General features: G+C 48.4%; 2 protein-coding genes across 2 annotated transcripts in view; one reads left to right on the top strand and one right to left on the bottom strand.

Moving 5' to 3' along the window:
- PIAS1 (protein inhibitor of activated STAT 1) overlaps positions 1 to 6772 on the top strand; it is a 139919-nt gene extending 133147 nt beyond the window's left edge. Inside the window, exon 14 of the mRNA XM_003929692.4 lies at positions 2790 to 6772. Within this exon, the coding sequence (XP_003929741.1) occupies positions 2790 to 3083 (294 nt within the window). The 3' untranslated portion in view covers positions 3084 to 6772. The remainder of the gene's footprint in view (positions 1 to 2789) is intronic.
- Positions 4880 to 20975, bottom strand: CALML4 (calmodulin like 4). The gene is given in 6 exon segments (XM_039469296.2): positions 4880 to 9715; positions 12753 to 12941; positions 14592 to 14732; positions 20616 to 20646; positions 20741 to 20788; positions 20791 to 20975. Coding segments are annotated over 6 exon segments (612 nt in total). The 5' UTR covers positions 20896 to 20975; the 3' UTR covers positions 4880 to 9617.
- Between the last annotated feature and the right edge of the window lie 784 nt (positions 20976 to 21759).

The raw sequence follows: 21759 nt of genomic DNA, 5'->3' as shown, positions 1-21759 counted from the left end.
TCGAGCATATCAGTAAGCACATACTGTCTGAGTACTACAGGAGCAATAAGAAGTCGTGGATGACCCAGCTCCCCTTCCAGGATGCCGTTTTGGAGAAGCACTGTTTGGAGAGTAACATAGTTTTCAAGATTATGCTTATTGTTGATAATGCTCCCACACATCCTCATTTGATTGGTGATCATCCCAATATCAAACTGTTGTGTCTCCTTTCAGATACCACCTCTTTGATCCAACCAATGAATCAAGGCATTGTAGCAGCTTTTAAGGCCTATTAAAAGATCCTGAGGAGGATCTTTGTTTAGACTACTGCTGCAACCGAAAACAACACTGAGAAGACACCGATGCAGTTCTGGAAGGATTACAACAGCTGTGACTGCGTCAGGAAAGGTCCTTGCTTGGGCATGGAGTGATGTCACCAAGGAATATATGAATGACATCTAGAAGGTACTGAAGAAGTTTGTTCATGACGTCAAAGGATCTAAGGATAAAGAGGTTGCGGAAATCAGCAAGGCTGTGGCTGAGATGGCAAACAACTTTAACCTACATGTTGATGAGGATGACACTAGACGCTCCTAGAGGTGGTTCCCGAGGAACTGACTGATGAGAAGCCGTTGGAACGGTAACAGGAACACATAGCTAAAGAAGGCGCAAGAGAAAGGAAATTGTGTGAGACGAAAAAGAACCTCGGGCCGGGCGCGGTGGCTCAAGCCTGTGATCCCAGCCCTTTGGGAGGCCGAGGCGGGCGGATCACGAGGTCAAGAGATCAAGACCATTCTGGTCAACATGGTGAAACCCTGTCTCTACTAAAAATACAAAAAATTAGCTGGACATGGTGGCACGTGCCTGTAATCCCAGCTACTCAGGAGGCTGTGGCAGGAGAATGGCCTGAACCCAGGAGGCGGAGGTTGCAGTGAGCCGAGATGGCGCCATTGCACTCCAGCCTGGGTAACAAGAGTGAAACTCCGTCTCAAAAAAAAAAAAAAAAAAAAAACCTCCAGGAAAATTCACAGTGAAGGGCTTAGCAGAAGCTTTTGCAGACTTCAGCAAGCTCTTTAAAAAATTTGAAAACATGGGCCCCAACACCGAAAGGTTTTCATTAATAGAGAGGAATGTTTGTGGTGCATTATCTACTTCCAAGCAAATCTGTGATGTAAAAAAGAAGCCAAGCAAAACACCACGGACATATTTCTGAAGAGTGACACCTCCTTAAGAAGAGCCTCAGGCAGGTCCTTCAGTGGGTATTCCAGAAAATTGTTGTCATACCACATGACAGCTCCATGCACGTTACTGCCCTTGAAGACTGGGTGGTGGGACAAGCTGTGCAGGTGGAAGACCGTGATATCGATGACCCCGACCTCCCCTGTGGAGGGTCTGATGTCTTCTGTGTGTCTTTGGTTTTAACAAAAAAGTTAAAAAGCAAAAAAATACTTAGAAATATTAAAAATATTAGCTGGGCATGGTGGCGCGTGTCTGTAATCCCAGCTACTCAGGAGGCTGAGGCAGGAGAATTGCCTGAACCCAGGAGGCGGAGGTTGCGGTGAGCCGAGATCGCACCATTGCACTCCAGCCTGGGTAACGAGCGAAACTCCGTCTCAAAAAAAAAAAAAAAAAAAAAATATTAAAAATAGGGAAAAAAAGTAGAATAAGGATATAAAGAAGGAAATGTTTTTGTACAGCTATACAATGTATTTGTGTTTTAAATTGTTACAAGAGTCAAAGTTTTAAAAAATTTAAACGTTTATAGAGTAAAATTAGCTAACTAATTTTACTTTATTATTGAAGAAAGAAAAATATTTTTAACACATTTAGTGTAGCCACAGTGTAGTGTTTATGGAGGCTGCAGTAGTGTACAGTAATGTCCTAGGCCTTCACATTCACTTACCACTCACTCACTGGCTCACCCAGAGCAACTTCCAGTACTGCAGGCTCCATTCATGGTAAGTGCCCTGTACAGGTGTATCATTTTTTTTTATCTCTTATACCATATTTTTACTTACCCTTTCTATGTTTAGATACACACATACTTGGCATTGTGTTAGTTGCCTACCTCATTCAGCACAGTAACATGCTGTACAGGTTTGTAGCCTGGGAGCAATAGGCCAGACCACAGAGCCTAGGTGTGTAGTAGGCTATACCACCTAAGTTCGTGTGAGCACGCTCTATGATGCTTGCAGAACCATGAAATTGTCTAACGATGCATTTCTCGAAACACATCCCTGTCGTTAAGCGACGCATGACTGTATTTAAAAGTATAATGCGTAGCCAAGAGAAAGAATAAATTTCCTTGGAAAATTTAAATCATACTCATTATTGTTATGGCTTTAAAATTTAAATAGAAATTCCTAGTTTCAGTGGTGCCTGAGTATGTAGTAAGAACAGTGTTGGTTTCCAGTACTGTTTTATAAAGAAACAGGGCAGTGAGTCATCTTGACTGATAGATTTCTTGGCTAAGTAGCTCCTTACTAGCATGAGGGTGGACTGTCTGCTCCTCCTGCAGCTTCTGAGCTTATGCTTCTTGGGAATAGAATTGATAATTGCTTGGAATACCAATTAAAACAAAAAACCCATAAAATTGTTGTTTTGCTTTTCTTCCAGTTTCAGATACCAAAATGTCTTCTCAGGATGAATGCTCTAGTCCTATAAGGCCATTTGAGTTTGCAAAATGTCTTACTAAATATTTCAGAAACACTAGATACTCGATTTCAGGCTTTGTTCTGCCGAGGAGAAAATGCATTAATTTAGAAGTAGAATTAACACTTCTGTGTCTCTTGTTTCCTCCCCTTCCCCAGCATTACAACACCTCCTTGCTTGCCGCTGCAGCGGCAGCGGTTTCAGATGATCAAGACCTCCTGCATTCGTCTCGGTTTTTTCCATATACCTCCTCACAGATGTTTCTTGATCAGTTAAGTGCAGGAGGCAGTACTTCTCTGCCAACCACCAATGGAAGCAGTAGTGGCAGTAACAGCAGCCTGGTTTCCTCCAACAGCCTAAGGGAGAGCCATAGCCACACTGTCACAAACAGGAACAGCACGGACACAGCATCCATTTTTGGCATCATACCAGACATTATTTCATTGGACTAATTCCCAGGCCCTGCTGCTCCCTTCCCCACCCCAGATCAAATGAACTTGGCAGAAAGAAGAGAACTTTGTGCTCTGTTTTACCTTACTCTGTTTAGAAAAGTATACAAGCGTGTTTTTTTCCTTTTTTTAGGGAAAAAATTAAAAGAAATGTACAGAGAACAAAACTATATTTTCAGTTTTACTTTTGTATATAAATCTAAGACTGCCTGTGTGATAAAACACTTGTTTAAAAAAAAAAAAAAAGGAAAGAAAAGAAAAAAGAAAAAATATGCCACCTTCACCACAAACCACCTTCAGTTCGTTTTTTTCTGGATTCTGAAGATTTTTCATCATTTGTCCTATGGTTTGGGTTTTGTTTTATTTTACTTCAATGGCATTATTTTATTTGCAATAACAGAAAAGGAATTGCATGTATGAAGTTTTAAATTGTGGGCTTTTCTTTGTTGTGGGGAGGGGGCGGGGGGTAGTTTGATTTCCATTTTCTGAAAACAACAGACTTGGATTCTGTTTGTGTGTGTGTGTGCAGATTTTATCCAGCCTTAAGTTATAAAGCTCATCTGTCCCACTGCATTCCCTATGTATTTTCAGGACATGGCTCGTGGGTATGTTCGTTCGTTGTGTACGTCTGTATGTATTTTTCTGTCATCACTGTTCCCTCTCCTCCCGAGTGTGCATTCAGTTAATATAATCAGTTGCTTGCTTCTTTCAAAGTGCTTTGAAGGTCTTGAACTCACGCGTGAGCATCTTTATCAACTATCCCAATTGCATGTTCTCCATCACATATTCTCTCTTATTTGCTGTTTTAAGTATCTCTAAAACCCCCTGAGAATATGTTTTAGAGATATTGGAGTAAAGCTGTCTGGGTAAGGAGTAGGCTTAGCCGACCTATGAATAATACACTTTAGTTTTTTTATTCTAAATCTGGATTGCCAGTATTGTGTATTTAAACCAAGTCTGTGAATACCTGCTTTTATTGGCTACAGAGTAACAAGTTTTCATGTAAGATCTTCGTACCAAAGTAGGAAGTAAAAATAGCTTAGAAAGCCCTGTCAGGTGTTTTGTGCAGCTGACAGAGGTAAGGTTACATCACCTCAAAAAGAAAGATACACCGTCAGTTATCCTAAAAATAAATTGTTTGGAAAGTACAATGCACCACCCTTGTCAATTTGTAGAAGTCTACTATTTGATAAAGTCAAAATTCAAGATGTGTTTGACCCTTAGTCATTTTTACTCTCTGGTTCTGAGTATGCCGATTTTATTAGCCTATCTACCTTGTTTATCTTTTTCTTCACCTTTTAACAAGTATGACATAGGAAAGTCAGTTTTTTAGAATTCATGAATCAGTCTAATCTACTCTTACTCATCATGGAATATGTAAATATATTGAAAACTGTTTTTCAGGAGAGAAATATGGGTTGAGGGGAAGGAAAAGTGGTTCTACTTACGTTCCAAAATCCTCATCAGAGAACGTTTGATGTTCTCAGGTATGGAAAATATTTTTTAGTTGATTGAGAATGCAGGTTTAACAGAAAAGATAACGAAGGGGCATAATGATTGCTGGTTTTCCAGATTGGATTTTCTTCTCACAACTGTTAATGTTCTCAGAGCTGATGAAGGACCACCTCTGTGTATAGACTTGTAGTTTTAAACCTTGCATTGGTAACAAAATGATCGACTTTAATCCAGGTAGAATTCAAGATGGCTATACTTCAGTTGTATGATAAAATTAATGGTTCACATGACTGTGTGGCATCTAAAAATGTTTTTATAGCATCTCTCTGCCACTAAATTGTTGACTTGAATTTCGGGAAAAAAAAAAAAAAAAAAAAAAAAAGTTGGTGTTGATATGTATATGTGTGTGTGTATATATGTATTTATAAACAAGTGTGTGTGAGTAACAAGTGAGTTTCATAGTCTTCCCCTACGCATGTGTATTCCACACACAAATGGCTGAATTATAGTCATAAAACAATTTGCAGTAAAAAAAACAAAAGCAAAACAGATTGTCAGTTAACCAGGAAACAGTTAACGCTTTTTAATGAATCTGGTGTTACAGTGAGCAAATGTCATATTAATTTAGGCTGATTTCTAATAGTACCATAATTTGTATCTAAATTTGGATTGGGGTAGAAATTGCTAAAATTGTGGGGAGTTTTTTCTGGTTTTCATTGCACTAGGAAACATTTTTACTAATTCAGCTGCCTTAGGTAAAGTGAATAGTTTTCTTCCTGTTTTTTAATCTGTCGTCGTTAGTAGACTCAAAATTCCGATCAATAACTTTGTGTATGATGCTGAATTACAAACTGTTTGAATGATCCAGTTGAAAATATATCCCTCTACTTTCTTCAGCCCAGTTGTAGAGAGGGTTAATTTCCCTCAGTGTCCCACATTATACCAACCTAAGAGAAGAACAGGTAATAGGGAGAAATAAACATCTGTTCAGTGGTTTTGGTCATATCTCCACAGGAGAAGGTAACCATTCAGTTGTCTTAATTTTAGTTCATTCCACGCTGTGAGGAGTTTGTTTCCATCAGTTGTTGACTTTCCAGAATGTTGCATTAAGTAGTAGTTGTCACTCTGTTGGTCTCGTGGTCAGTATCAATCACACTTTCATGATCTCTACTAATGATTAGTAGAGTCATGCACTATGTCTGTAACTCCTAACTTTAAAGAAAAGCACATAGTCACTTCGTCTCTTTTTTTCTTAACTCACCCTCACTCCCCAACCCATGCCAACATTGACATGCTGTCTGTGGACAAATAGCAGTTCTCAGAATCTAGTCAAGTTGCCATCATCCCCCTTGCCTTGGCTGTTCATAGTAGGTATGCATATGTTTGTTTTTATATAGTACTCTCTGTGTGTATATATTATGTATATATATACATCTGTATGCACACATCTTTGATAAAATAGCTGTTTGACTAGCAGGGTTAAAGTGGCTTTTAATTACTTCGTGGGCATTATTGGATACATCTTTTTTTAAAAAAAATCCGAACCAGAACCATGCCATGCTTGGTTAATTTATTTTGAGCATTAAAATTGCTTTACTAATTATTTAGACATTATCACAGTTCTGTATCTTTACTGACTTAGGAAAGACTCACATAAGCTCTGAAATGTCTGATTGACTGGCAGATTTTCCTTTGAGTCAAGTGTCTGAAATGGAATGAAAATATATCCTAACTCTAATATGGAAAGAGCATTGTTTTTAAAACAATTTCGATTTTAAGTAAATAAGACTTTCAGGATCTTCAGAACTTTTTAAAGCACATTTGAAATTATTTTAGTAAGAATTTTGTTTTATCAGTATATGTTGAATTCTGTTTTCTAATTAAACACAAAGCTTAGATTTCAGAAAGAGGGAGGGAAAATAGCTGGTGGTCCCAGAGTGTGCTGCTGTTAATTGTTTAACAAAGGGGAAAATGTATATAACAGATAAAGTTACCATAAATTCCATGAACTTAAATCTGTGATTCATTGCCTTAAAACTTTCTCTCTTAGAATTTCCATACCGCATGCCAAACCAGTAAAATGGCTTTTAAAAATGTATAGTAGACAATGTCAGTTTGTATAAAAGTACCAAGTGAAAATATTTATTACATGCATTGGAAAAAAATTGTTTACCTATTGAATGTTACCTGTTTATGTAGAGCTCTTTAGATGTAATAAAAGAAAAGCCTTCAGTTAATTTGTCGTCTGTAATAACACTGCTGGGTATTCAAGGGGACAGCCCTGAGACAGGTGATAATGGTTTGTCCTTCCAAAGCACCTTTCATCCAGAGATTTCAAAGCATGACAAGTAACTTAATTTTCTTTCAGCATGCTTTGAGGTAAGTAATGAATCTATAACCATCATTTCCGTTTCTTGTTAAAATATGGCTAGCTCTGTACTAAATCACAGTGTCTGTGTAGTATAAATCTGTTTAGTATCTGCAGTTTGAATGCTAAGAGCACTGTGGCCTTTTTGTAAACAACACTAGGTGCTAGAGAAACCAACTGGAATTTCAGGAATGAGCTTGAAACCAGGACAGGAGTAGTGGAAAAGCCTTTTCCTCAGGTAAGGTTTGAATCAGAGCACTTCATCGGATCCTTAACTCTGGACCACTGAATCCCCTTAATTAGGAGGAGGGAGTCAGCGAAGACTAGCCCCAGGCTCTAATGGCCATTCCACACCAGCTGTGTGCTTTTGGCAAGCTATACTTCAGATTCCTGTTAGGCAAATGAGATTCATAAAACCTGCTTTAAAACCATACTGGGACCATTCAGTGATTAAATATAGACATAAACTTTTGACGGGATGTACCCTCCTTCATTATAACCAGGACTTGCTCTTCCTGACCCATCTAAATCATTGGTATCTACCTCCCATCTAATCTTTGGTAGTCCAGGTTGGCTGTGCAGGATTTACTTCCTAATGTCCATGACTGGAGCTCAAAAGGGTTTGGGCCTAGGACCTTTGAGCTTTGCTGGAAAGTGACAGCAGTGCTCTCTGAGGACCAAGGTCTAACCAGCCCTCTGGTGGATTTACCGTGGAGGTAATGAAGTTTAAGCACCAGGACCCCTCACTTGCTGTGGTACTGGGAGTGGCCCCACAAATTTGCATTTCTATTTTTGTATTCTTAAAGAAGGCAGCCAAATCTTAGAAACCTCAGACCCCGCAAAACTGCTCCTGCACTGCGGACCTGGGCATCCCAGCCAGATGGTCACAACCTCACGTAGGTGGTGTTTGGGCCGTTTACTGCCTGTCATCCACCCTCACTTCACAAAGCTCTTCTCTGTGGCCTCTAGGAGCTCCTCCTCACTCCCTTTGCAACTACACTTGGGGAAATGAGTCTCCTTCCTTGGGGCCTTGTTTGGGTCTGAAGCCACACAGCGTCGTTGAGACAGTTGCGCTCACACTGGTTCTTGTTCCTTGCAGTTTTCCCTGTGCCCAGTCCCTCGTGGAAGATTTGTGTCTTGTACAACCTCCCAAAGGACACACACCTGTTTGATTTGGTTTTCTTCTGCTTTAGCCACTGTGGTACCACTAGGCAAAGCCACAACCCGGAGAACCCACTTTTCCTACATACAAATGTATGTATGCATCATTAGATGGTTGAAAATCTTTGTCCTTGGAGCCCTGTACCCCCACCCATATTGGTGTGGCACTCCATCCCTTTTTAGGACTCTGCTGGCACTACGAGTGACCCACAGAGTTGACAAGTGTATGGGCACCTCTGAATCTCCGGCAACACCAGCCTGGCACCTTCTAGCCATGTAACTCACTCAAAGCCACTGGAGCTATATCGACTCCCAGAAGGCCCAAGTGTTCCTACCACTGTTTTTCAGGACTGTTGGACCCTGGCCATTGCCTGTTACATCCCTTTATTTCTCTCCATAAGTCCTGGGGAAGTGGCTTAAGGCTATGACCAGTGTGGGCCACTTTAGCAGACCATCCTGGAACCTTGCTGCCTGATAACAGAGCCCAGGGGACAGCTCGAATTTCTCACAGCATTGGAAGCCCCCGCCCCTTCTCGAGCCCTGCAAGGTCAGTGAATGCAGCAGCTCACATCTGGTTTCCTTTGGTGTGGGGTGTAAAGTAGATCACTCGTGCCACCCTCAGCTGATGCTGCCTCATTGTAGCATGTGCTTTCACTCTGTACTGTTGATGAATGAACAGCCTGAGCTATGTCACCGTTATCTGTTGAGATGGAAATGAGAATTTGTAAATGGGCCTGTGGCACGCAAGAATTGTTGTCATAAGGGTTTTAGCTTTTTGTTCGTTGCTGCTTCTCAGCTAGCACTGGCTTCATCTTGGAAATGTGGAAGGTGGGTCTAGCCCCCAAATACACAGTAAGTCTCTTGGTAGATTGCCCTTAAGTCATTATGAGGTAAGAAGTGGGAGGCCAGCTTGTGTGAGGGCCCTGAGGCTTTGAGGGGTGAAATGATTTGCCCAGAGTCACACAGTGGGAAGCAGCAGAGCCAGGACTGGAATCCAGGCTGGACTGCAAACCGCAGGCTCCTTCCATGCTGGAAAGGGCAGGACTTGTGGTAGTTAACTGAAATCAGTACAAATCTTTATTAAAGATCTGCTCCTACCATAGATGAAATCATCTATTATGGTTGCTAGTTATTCTCTGCTACAGTCGGGTAACATCTTGTTGCTGTGTTTGCCATCTCCCCCAAATGAAAAGAATACTTTTTTTGAGACAGAGTCTCACACTTTTGCCCAGAGTTGAGTGCAGTGATGCGATCTCAGCTCACTGCAACCTCCGCCTCACAGTTTCAAAGCAATTCTCCTGCCTCAGCCTCGGAGTAGCTGGGACTACATGTGCAGCCAATTTTTGTATGTTTAGTAGAGACAGGGTTTCCCCTTGTTGCTCAGGCTGGTCTCAAACTCCTGACCTCATGATCCGCCCCCCACCCACCCCCGCCTCAGCCTCCCAAAGTGATGGGATTACAGGAGTGAGCCACCGTGTGTGGCCCAACACTTTTCTTTTTAAAAATTAATCCCTCCAAGTTTTCAGGTCCAGGGGAGGCACTAGCGTTCTCCTTCAGTAGTCCTGTGTAGGAAGGGTGATCTTGTGGATGAATTCATCATACTTCACTTTGCCATTAGGTTCGATATCTGCTTCCCTGAAAAGATCATCCACTGCAAAAAATCACATTAATTTTTCAGTTTGGCTTTAATGCTCCATTATAAAAAAGTTGAGTTCTTTGGGACTGGGGCTCCCCTAAGATCTTTCCTGAGTGTGCAGTTAACTATTCGCATAGACCAGGAAGTAAACCAGTGAGCAGAAAGGGACAACCTACCCCTACCCTTCTAAGCCACTGATAACATTTTGAGCCCATCAGGCTTTCTGCAGGGGCAGGGAGTAGGGAGGTGTTAAGATTTGGTCACTGATGCCAGCCTGTGCTTTCATTTTATTTTTTTCATGAAAATATGACCCCTGTGCCTGGATTTCTAGAAACCTTTGGCCTGGAGTTTTTTACCTTCCACAGCTCAGCTTCCAGGCAGAGCGGCCATCCTCCGCAGCCACAGGCTTCGGCCTGCCCCTCACTTGCCTGCCTTCTCTCCCAAGCCGGCCCTCTTCACCACCCCTGCCCCCACCCCAAGAGAGGACTTAGTGCTACCATCACCTCTAAAAAAAGTGTGTTTGGGGGATGGGGGTTTTATGAGAGAAAAATCCAACTGTGTGGAGAGCTCACAGCATACAAAACTGCCATTGTTCTCCCTGGCTCCAAAAAAAAAAAAAAAAAAAAAAAAAAAATCACTTCATTTGCTTGTTTCTTCTGGTTCTGGATTCCTGGGGTAAAATACTAGCTTGTCCCAGGCATTGGCAGGAGCCACTTCAGCTTGTCTTCCCCACGACAGCCTCTTGGGGCCAACCTGCCACGGCTCCTCAGCCCAGCCTCATCCTTCTGCAGAAGCAGTCTCGCTGCTGTGTCCACTTGCCAGGTCTGCGCACTCTCCACACAGCTCCGGGCAGTGAGAAAAAGTCCCGTGATGATTCTCTGCGTAACCATCCTTCTCAAAAGTGTCATTACCCATGCCTTGTACCTAAGCCGATAGTCGTTCTGAGTATTGGGGGAATGTCGAGGGCACTACAACTCATCTCACTCTGTGGAGAAGCTTCTACAATCAGCCAGCTGGTAAAAACCATCCCAGGGGACAGGCCAACATCAGCTCCAAGGCCAGTCACTGCAGCCTCTTCCCACGTGGGCGAGGGACAGGACTTATCCAGGTGCCCAGTCTGAGGACACCTGAGTAGAATAAGCCTCTTACTCAGTCTCACTTCAAAGACCCATAAAAAGCCAAAGTGCTGAACTCAGCCTGTCACAGGCGTCAGGAAGGGAAGGCTTCACCTGCAGCCTTCTCCGGCCCTTCCAAGGATGCTTTTTAATCAAACTCAGCATTGTCTTTCAATCATCCAGAAAAAGGATTCCTGCCTCGGGTATCATCCTTCCTGTCTCCTGTGGCAAGTGGGAGGGAACTCGGTGTCCCTGCTGGTCTGGAACACATGGTTTCTGTGAAACCTTCCTCTGCTGGTTATGGGAGATGTGAGTCTGGGTCCACGGTGTTGCTTTAGATGGAGATAATTAGCTCACAAAAATAAGGCATGCTCCCTCTGCTGACTCCACCTGCTGCCTAGAGGGCTGGGCAGTGTCCTGAGGGGAGCATGGGAGGGAAGGACGGCCCATGTCTTCCCTGTCCATGTAAATGAAAATAGCCACGAAAGGTGAGCCTGGAAAAGCAGGGTACGGAGACCCAGCCTGCTGTCAGGTGACTTGTTTATATATACATATATATAAAATATATATATGTATTTATTTTTGGAGACGAAGTCTTGCTCTGTCGCCCAGCCTGGAATTTAGAGGCACAAGCTCAGCTCACTGCAACTTCCACCTGCCATGTTCAAGCAATCCTCCTGCCTCAGCCTCCCAAGTAGCTGGGACTACAGGTGTGCACCACCACGCCCAGCTAATTTTTGCATGTCGGGTAATTTTTAAACTCTGTGCTGTGCCTTAGTGGTGTCAGCTAAAATCTGAGCAGACTGATTTGTAGAGTGGTAGCCGGGAGGGACCTGACGGGTCACCTACTGCACCCTCATTTCCAGCAAGGGAAGTGAGGCGAGAGAGAGGTTAGGAAACTCACCTGAGGTCTCCCAGCACTCAGGAGTCCAACCACAGCCTCAAACCACTCTTCTAGTGGTTTATTGTGATTTAACCAGAGATGAAAGTCTGTCATTTTGAAGCCTCTTTTCAGCACCTACTTGTGGCCAAGCCCAGCTCTCCTGTCTCAACCACAGGCAAGCAGGGCAGCGTAACTAGAAAGCCCAGGCTCCGGGGTCAGGGGCCCTGGCCTCAGGCAGAGCAGGCTGGCTGCTGCCAGCGTGGCAGGGCTAGGCAGAAGGGTGTGCAGGCTGGAAGAACAAAGGCTGCACACGGCACAGCGTGGGTATCCCCTTGACGGTGTACAAAGGGCTTTCCTAGAAGACCCCAAGTCTTGTCCTGCTCTGAGGCAGGAAGGCCTGCAGGGCTGCAGGAAAATGCAAAGCAAAGACCTCTCATGGGGCTCTGGGACCAGGAGCCCCGCCTGTCTGCAATTCTTCAACTGTCCTGGCAAAGTTCCCCACGGAGAGCCCCCTTCTGGAAGAGCTTAGAGCAGCCCGAGTCCGGAGGAAAGGGAGCAAAGTAACACCTCAATTTGGAAACTCAACCTCAGCAGCAAATTCTGAGAATGCTGTGATTGGAGGAGAGGCAGGGACGTCTAGACCTGCCTTCACCTCTGGCGCTGCTACTGGGGAGCTGCTCACTCCCCCTGCTTCTTTATCAGTAGGAGGCAGCATTGTGCTCCCAGGGTTTATCTTACGCACTGGATGAAGCCCCACAGTGAGAGCTTGAACACACTGGGAGGCCGGACTGTCTTGCTCCAGCTGCCCCGCCCTGTGGGGTCCCAGCTGGGTTTCCTCCAGGTTGCCCCGTCACCCTGCGCCCCTCCGGGCCCTCTGGTTCTTCCCCCTGGCTCCAGTCCACCACCCACCTAGTGTGGCATCTGCTTACTGTCTCCTGTGTGTCCAGCAGCGGAGGTGGTCTGCACCACCCTGGTGGCATCAACTGGGCTTTGGTGCCCTCCTGCCAACCCCCTAATCCCCTCCGACTGTTGGAAACAGGCCCCAGGCTGTTACCTTCCTTGTGGGTGAGCTTCTCCCCCAGTCTCGTGAGTTTTGACCGCAGGTCGGACGCCATGATGTAACCTTTCTTCTCCTTGTCCGCCATCAACATGGCTAGAAGAATTTCTTTCTTTGGGTCCTCTTGTTTTATTTGCATGTGCATAATGGTCAGGAAAGTGGAGAAATCCAGCTCTCCATTTCCATCTAGGAAACCCACAAACACAGCAGAGTGAGCAGAGGGAAAGGCTCTTGGGAAGCCAGCTGGCCTCCTGTGGGACCCGCACAGCAGGTTCAAGGGCCCCTGACCAGGGAGCAGCAGGATGTGGCAACGAGTGGTCACAGTGAGGAGGATGCGGGCCCTCCCACCGACTTCCCACCACGGGCCCCTCACTGGACTGGACATTCTTCATTTCAGCAATGTCCTCTGTGACGATGCTTATCGTCACCCCAAAGTTCAGAGTGCAGGGTCCCACCCACAGATGGAGCACTGGGCTCCTCTGCTCCCTTCTAGCTCTTCCCTCCTGCCCTGAACTGCAGGGAAACAGGTCCCTGTGTCGTCCATTCCACCTTCGGCAACCACCACAGCACAACTACCGGGATGGGTCAGCGGTCCCACTTGGGCCTCAAGCCTCAGTCCCAGGCTGGGCTGCTCACCTGCCTCCCCTCACTGCAGCCTCCACCCAAGCCCCTCCTTCACGAGCCCTGGCCTGGATGTCACTGCAGGAAATCAAAACTTCCCCACTACAACTTCCAGTTTGTTTAGGAGAGACAGAAATCAAGGAAACCACCACCCCTTCGGAGCTGGACCCGGGGGATCTCAGGTATCAGACCTCTGAGCACCCCATCGCCAGGCTGCAAGCCTTCACAGGCTCGCCTGGGCCCAGCATGGCCTGCCCCAGGGCGGGCTCGCAGTACCACTGCAGGTATCCTCTAGTGGGGCCTCCGGTAACCCTAGCAGATGGCAATGACCCCCCCAGAGATGAGGAAGCTGGGGCCTGAGGCTGAGCATCGGCCTGTGGGCTCTGGTTCAAGTGCTCTTCCCAGGTGACCTCCTTTCCCCTGGGCCAGTCCCGCCTTCCCGAGTGTCCAGCCCCCAACGCAGACAGCTACCCCAGCCTCTGAAACGACTCCTTATTTTCTTAGAAAAAAACATGACAAAACATAAAACTTGTTTCTGATTATGAAAAGCTATATATGTTCTCATTGTTGAAAATACAGGAAACAAGCCGGGCGCAGTGGCTCCAGCACTTTGAGGTGGATCACCTGAAGTCAGGAGTTCGAGACCAGCCTGGCCAACACGGCAAAACCCCGTCTCTACTAAAAACACAAAAATTAGCCCGGCGTGGTGGTGGGTGCCTGTAATCGCAGCTACTTGGGAGGCTGAGGTAGGAGAATCACTTGAACCTGGGAGGCAGAAGTTGTGGTGAGCCGAGATCGCACCACTGCTCTGCAGCCTGGGCAACAGAGCAAGACCCTCTCAAAAAAAAAAAAAAGTAGGGTTAGGAGAGTGCCTGCTTCATCGGGTTTTGGGAGCTAAGCACATGACAAATATTCAACAAAAGGATATGTTTCTATGAAAACAACATTGGGATCACTGTCAGCGCAGTTTTCCCTGGGTTTGGTAAGTCTATTAGAATTCCTAGATCCTGCGTCTGTGAGATGGGGTGTCACTGGTTGCTAGGAGGATTCCAGAAAGCCCAAGTGAGCTGCAGCGCTCCTGGTCTGGGGCTGCCACATTTGGGTCCCCAGGAGCCCTCCCTGCCACCTGCCCCTCACACTCAGCTGTTCACACCTCTACTGTCTACACCCACCCGCCGGCCCCTCCCCACTCCCCGTTGTTCCTCCACCACTCACCTATCCCGTGGGTGTGCAGGTGGCGCCGCACCTCCCCTGGTGTCGGGCTGGCCCCCAGGCACCTCATAGCCACCATGAGGTCGGAGGCTTTTATCTTGCCCCTCTGCCGCTTATCATACAGGGAGAAGCATTCCTTGTACTCTGCACACAGCCCAGAGGGAGGGTCAGCAGCGTCTGGTCACTCTCCGCCCACGCCAACCTCCCTGTCCTTGGGGCTCCGTCCCTCCGTCCCTCTCCCCTCCCCTCCCAAGGGTGCTAGATATAGCAAATGAAAATACGGGACTGCCAGGTTAAACTGAATTCAGATCAACACTGGGTACATTTTACTGTGTGTCCCAAATTTTGCATAGGGACATATACTTCCACTGGAAAAGTATTTGATGTGTGTCTGAAATTCTAATTTAACTGGGTGTCCTGCGTTTTATCTGGCTCCCTTTCCCCTCCTCCCTACCCGCTCTCTTTCTTCTCCCTCCTCCTCCCTGCCAACCCACAGGACTAGAACTCCCAGGACAGTGCCCCTCCAGGGCCCCAGGAACCCACAGCAGGACGTCCAGACCCCCAGGGGACCTCTGCAAACACAACTTTTCTGGACAATGGGAATAACAAAGGCTCAGGATTACTGTGAGGGCCAGAAATCCAGGAGGCCCAGCAGAGAGCGGTGATAGTATCACAGTCATCATTGCAGCTGGGGCATTTCTGAGCCTGCTGCCCCTGCCCTGGCTTCCAGGCTGCTGACTCTCAAGCTGTCCCTGGACTCGGGCCCTGGTCCTGTTCTTATAGACTTCAAGGGGTCCTGCCGAGAAGTTCTCCCAGGGACTGAAGCCCTTTCTGATTCAGTAGGTGGTGGAGGTGGAAGGCAGCTAGAGCCAAGGGCTCCCAGCCTGACACAGCTGTCCCACAAGCTCTGGCCACGGGAGGCTCGGGAAGGTCAGCAGAGAGTTCAGGAAAAGTCTCTGGACCCCACTGACTGAGCATCTGATTTGGGGGTAGGTGGGGCTGCTATCAGGACAGGGAGATTCTTGTCCAACTCAGACTAGGCACCCAGGCCTGCGGTTGGAGCCGTGGGAACCCAGTGGCCCCACGCTGGCCCTCCCAGCCTGGGGCTTAGGGCTCTGTTTTCCCTCCTGCTTCTCATACCACCCAGGTGGGTCCTTAGAGGCCTGGACACCAGCCACTTAGCTGATGACAGCAACAATGACAGTTCGTGTTGCTGAGCACTCCACCCCCAGGGCCTCGCTTCATCCCCGAGATCTGCCGTGAACCCCCTCATATTCCCATGTGCGCACAGGGCATTGAACACTGAGAGCCTGGCTGTGGGCACCCGGGCTCCTGAAGGGCAGCTCTGCCCACCAGGCCACACTGCCTTCAACTCCAGGGCAGACAGCACTACGTGCAGCAGGGTGAGGGAGGATGCAGAAGGACCCCCCAGATTCCCAGCCCAGACCAGGGGTCCCTTCATATTCCCTCATTAAGGCACTCAGGCCTCCCTGGTAGCTTTTTGTGTATAGGATTTTGGGGGGCGGTCACTAAAGACAGGCAGATTGCCAAGTACCATTTAGAGACACATTCTCGGTGTTTGTGGAGAAACTGAGAGGAAACCCCTAGCCCCACCTACCTGCCCTTTCAGAACTTTCCAGAGCCTGAGCTTCTGAAGGGGCAAACCAAAGACAGGACCAGGTGGCAGTGGCTGAAGAGGCCCAGGGTAAGCAGGGCCAGAGCCTGGCCTAAGACCCCAGCTTCTGATCCGACAAAACCCAATTGCTTGCAAGAGGGCTCAGTGCCAGAGGGGACCGAGAGAGAGGGCCACCCCAAGCACAGAGCTTAACCTTAGCACTGCCGGGGATGCTCCTGGGGACCTCTCAGGGCTACCCTCACTTTGTCTTTCTGTCTGGGTTTGCCCTCAGGTGAGGGTAGGTTCAGGACCCACTGCTGTCCCTGCCTGATCTGTGCTGGAAGCTGCTCATTGCACCCTTGGGGGCCAGAATCAGCCTGGCTGTGCAGATGGGTGCACTGCACCCCTCCCTGACGAGCTCTGTCAGTCACCGGGGCCTGTGACAGGTCCTTGCCATCAGCAGGGCCAGGGCTCAAATATAGGCCCGTCTCCTAACAAACCTTCACATCAGATGGGTGCCATCTCCCTGCCTCGGATGCCTCTAAAGAGCTGGAAGGCCAGATCTGAACCAGGAATTACTATGCTAGAACAAGACAGCACGGTGCTAGAGACCCAGCTGGGCTTCCCGCTGGCTCCTTCCTCCACCCCCTCTCCACTCTCCCCCCTCATCTCCCGCTCTCCTTCCTTTTTCTCCTGCCAGGTTACCCTCTAACACACTAGCGAATCTGTTTCACTGTTTTCCTTTGCATCCTCTCCTCCCTTGACGGTGACCCCCTCCTGTGAGGAAGGGATTTTGTCTTTGTGTTCACTGTTGTATTTCTAGTGCCCAGAACAGGGCTGGCACAAAGAAGGGACACAAACATTTGTCGAATGAAAGGATTAATTGGGTTAAATGAATTGGATTAAAAATCCCCTTTAAGTCTTCTCTTTGAAAATGCAAATGCCAGCCCAGCGGTGTCACGCCTGTAATCCCAGCACTTCGGGAGGCCAAGGCGGATGGATCACGAGGTCAAGAGATTGAGACCATCCTGGCCAACATGGTGAAACCCTGTTTCTACTAAAAATACAAAAATTAGCGAGGTGTGATGGCTCGTGCCTGTAGTCCCAGCTACTCAGGAGGCTGAGGCAGGAGAATAGCTTGAACCCAGGTGGCAGAGATTGCAGTGAGCCCAGATCACTCTACTGCACTCCAGCCTGGAGACAGAGCGAGACTCCATTGCCTAGGATAGCACCAGCTGTGCTAGATGTTTAACAGCCTGCTCTAAGCATGCATGGACTTGTGTACTCTGCACTGTACAAAGTGTGTAGCACAGAATTTACAAATAATAAGGAAATGTGCACTATTCTTTATTACAATTCCATCCAGGGCTGGGCGCAGTGGCTCATGCCTGTAATCCCAGCACTTTGGGAGGTTGAGGCAGGAGTACCACTTGGGCCCAGGAGTTTGAAACCAAACCGGACAATATAGCCAGACCTCATGCCTGCAAAATATTGTAAAATATTTTGTGTGTGGTGGCGCATGCCTGCAGTCCCAGCTACTCAGGAGACAAGTGAGAGAATCCCCTGAGTCTGAGAGGTGAAGGTTGCAATCAGTAGAGATCATGCCAGGCACAGAGCAAGACTCTGTCTCAAATAAATAAATGAATTCCATCTAGCCACTTAATTACCACAAAGGAGTTTTGCCACCTCTTTTTTTTTTTTTTTTTTTTGAGTCAGAGTTTCACTCTTGTTGTCCAGGCTAGAGTGTGATAGCACGATTTCGGCTCACTGCAACCTCCACCTCCGAGGTTCAAGTGATTCTCCTGTCTCAGCCTCCCAAGTAGCTGGGATTACAGGTACGCACCACTATACCCGGCTAATTTGTTGTCGTTTTTGTTGTTGAGACAGTTGTGCTCTTGTCACCCAGACTACAGTGGTGCAATCTCAGCTCACTGCAACCTCCTCCTCCCAGGTACAAGTGATTCTCCTGCCTCAGCCTCCTGAGTAGCTGGGATTACACCACCACCGCACCCAGCTAATTTTTGTATTTTTAGTAGAGACAGGGTTTCACCATGTTGGCCAGGCTGGTCTCGAACTCCTGACCTCAGGTGATCCACCTGCCTTGGCCTCCCAAAGTGCTGGGATTACAGGCGTGAGCCAATGTGCCCAGCCAATTTTGTATTTTTAGTAGAAACAGTGTTTCACCGTGTTGGCCAGGCGGGTTTCAAACCCCTGACCTCAGGTAATCCACCTGCCTCGGCCTCCCAAAGTTCTGGGATTACAGATGTGAGCCACCATACCCGGCCCAAGTTTTGCCAACTCTTAGATCCACTGCCAAGCTATAGTTTTGATTCAACCATGATTTGACAGATGAAGCTGTGTGCCAATGAATGCAATTCTTTTTCCAATGAATGAATGGTCATTAAAGCCAATGTGATCCACTGTTAAACTATTTCTCACCCTTCTACCAAATACATTCATTAAATTGAAACTTCTTTCAAATCTCCAGCTCTACTGATCACAATAGGGCTGTCTTTTTCACTTTTTGTATAGATAGATGTAGGGATTGAAACATTGTTTGATCCTACATTATTTAGTAATGGCTGGCTTTTAACATCCTGCTTGCAAGATTTCTAAAAATACGGCTCTTGCTAGCTGCAGTGAGGCATCCCCACCTGACATGTGGGTGACACCTGGCTGTGCCCAGCCCAGCGTCCAGCACGAAACTGACGTTATCCCCCTCTGTCCCTAGCTCACAGCAGCCTGGTGACATGGTGGATCCCTGCTTCACAGGTGAGAAAACAGGCTCACGGGTGATCAGGCCTCGGGGCTGCTGCCTCCAGAGCCCCTGTCTTCCCACCTCACTAGGTCACCCTGTCCAGTCTTCTACACATTCATTTAACATTGGAGGCCACTTTCTTGGTGTCAGATACTGGGATACGAAGAGAAATTACCTTCTTCCCGTCTAGGAGTTTTGGCTGTCCCAGGAGGGAGGGTCAGTGAGCCTCAAAACCAGGCATGGGTGGGAGGATGCTGAAGCTGAGAGCTGGACTCCAGCCCTCAGTCCACTGTTCAGTATCACCTTTCGATCTGGGCAAGAGGGCGCTGCCCCGGGCCCTGTGTTTTAAAAGCCCCTGCTCCTGCCCTGACCCTCCTCTTGGGATAAAGAGTTCCAATGTTCTACATGGAGGTGCTACTTGGAGCTCACAATTCCTGCCCTTCTAGACCAAGCTCAGAATACTCAGAACTCTGGAACTCTGGCCCGGGAAACCCTAACCCCACTTGGCTGGGCTCTCAGGCCCCTGCCCTGGATCACAGGGTACCTCTAATTTTATCTGCAGTCCCAGCGAAGGACTCGCTGAGAAGGCAATGTTTTACCGGAGACCTGGAGGAATGGGGATGCCTAGGGAGACTCTCCAGCCCATTGATGTCCACTCTTGGGACAGGTTCAGGGTCACATCCTCAAGCAGCAGCTGGCTGTGCCTCCTGAGCCTCTCCTGCCAGATGTAGGGGGCTGCAGCCGTGAGGCTCCCCTGGTCCGGGTCTGGGCCCCAGAGTTCTTTGTAACCCAATCCTTTGCTCTTGACCTTGTGGAAACGGAAACCTGCACGGTGTGAAACTGAAGCCTGGTCAGGGGCTGGCGGAGTCGGGGACCCAGGGAATAAGGTGTTCATGCCCAAACCAGCCTTGGTGCCAGAGCAGAGGGGCACAGTGGATCCCCCATTGTACAGATAAGGAGACTGAGGCTAGAGAGATGCGCCCTGCTGGAGAGTGCAGACCTGGCCTCTGTGCTCTGTCTCAATTACAAAGCCCCTCCTCCTTCCCTGTTTTTTTTTTTTTGAGATGGAGTCTCGCTCTGCCACCCAGGCGGGAGTGCAGTGGCATCATCTCCACTCACTGCAACCTCTGCCTCCCCGATTCAAGTGATTCTCCTTCCTGACTCAGCCTCCCGAGTAGCTGGGATTACAGGCACACCCCACCATGCCTGACTAATTTTTGTATTTAGACTAGAGACGGGGTTTCGCCATGTTGGTCAGGCTGGTCTTGAACTCCTGACTTCGTGATCCGCCCACCTCGGCCTCCCAAAGTGTTGGGATTACAGGCGTGAGCCACCGCGCCCGGTCTCAGCCATACCTTTAACAGTCTCTCTCCCCATCCCCAGTTCCCTCTGTCCCCAAATCCAACTGGTCAGTTTCTGGAGGGACACCTAGTGAGCTCTGTCTTGACACCCTGGCTTGTAAATCACCTTGACAAGTATAAAGCCATATTTCTGTTTTGGAGGCTTACCCCTGACCCCCACCCCACCGACAGCAGCCTCCCTGCAGCTCTCCCACAGCCACCTTCCTTCCCACCATGAAAACGCAGGCAGAGCAAATGACCTAATGAGACCCATATTTTGCTGAGTTGCTAATTAAAGAACAAACCCAACCTACCATTGATTTGGTCTTGGGTAAGAAACTTGGCCTGCAGCAGAGAAAGGAAAACAGTCGTCAGGGGAGGGCTCCATCTGAGGCTCAGGCCCCCAGCCCTGGCCAGGCCGACACAGACCCCCACTCACCATCCTGGGGCCCCGGCTGCCACCCGTGGGCTGGCTGCTCCCAGAACCGAGTTCTCAGCTCCCTTTCCTCCCGCCTCAAGTCTAAAGTCTGCCAAGCTGGGTGGAGGCCCGGGTAATAAATGCTTGGCTGCCATGGAGACTGGGCCCCATGCCATCAGGGTCAGATTCCAGCTTCCTGAGCATAGCCAATGCCCCGCCACCTGGTCGGGTTGGATTTTTGAGGAAATGGGGCTGCAGAAGGCGCTCCCTGGGCTCGGGGTCTCTTCCCCCAGAAGCCAAAGCAAAGGGACAAATGCCAGTGTTTCTTCCTGGGAGCCCTGGACGCCAGGAAGGGGTCAGGGAAACTCAGAGAGGGGGCCCTGGCCTTCTCTCTCTCTCTCTCCTGGGATTCGGCAGGTACGCCATCAAGCCTCTGCTGGAGTAGGGCACTTCACAGCCTGTGTCGTCTGGAAGGCTCCTCACACGCCATCTTGGAGGAGGAAGGGAGCCCTTCCGAGATGGCCCAACTCAGAGATGGGCGGCGGCGGCGGGACCCACAGGTAGGGGTCGGTATTGCAGGGAACACAAGCTTCCGTGCTCTCAGGCTGGCATTCAATCCTCCCCCTCTGCTGATTGGCTGAGTGACTGGCCAGTTGTTCTATCGGTCTGTGCCTCAGTTTCCTCACCCGCCGAATTACAGGGCCGTTGGCAGAGTCAAGTGGCCGGCGCACAGCCGGTTCCCAGCCTGTGTCAGTTCACTCCCCACCTTCCGGGGGATTTAAGGGTGGGGTAGGGGCCTGGGCTTGGGGTGAGGCTTCTTGGTGCCGGTTACCCTGGCCGGGAAGGCTGCCCCTTTGTTCCTTCCCTTCCTCTCCCCACCCTCAGCCCCCACCCCTTCTGCAGAAGCTGCTGAGGCTCCCAAGCCTTTCGGGGTTTGTGCCACTCCCCTCCCCCACATAGGAAGAAATGGGGGCAGGTTTCGAGGTTCCCCTGGGTTCTCCCCCTTGAATCCCATTTCCCTGTTTGGGACATGAGGCTTT

This window comes from Saimiri boliviensis, chromosome 2 (assembly GCF_048565385.1).
Source record: "Saimiri boliviensis isolate mSaiBol1 chromosome 2, mSaiBol1.pri, whole genome shotgun sequence".
NCBI lineage: Eukaryota > Metazoa > Chordata > Mammalia > Primates > Cebidae > Saimiri > Saimiri boliviensis.
The sequence above is the reverse complement of the archived record's forward strand: the minus strand, read 5'-3'. Positions and strand labels throughout refer to the sequence as shown.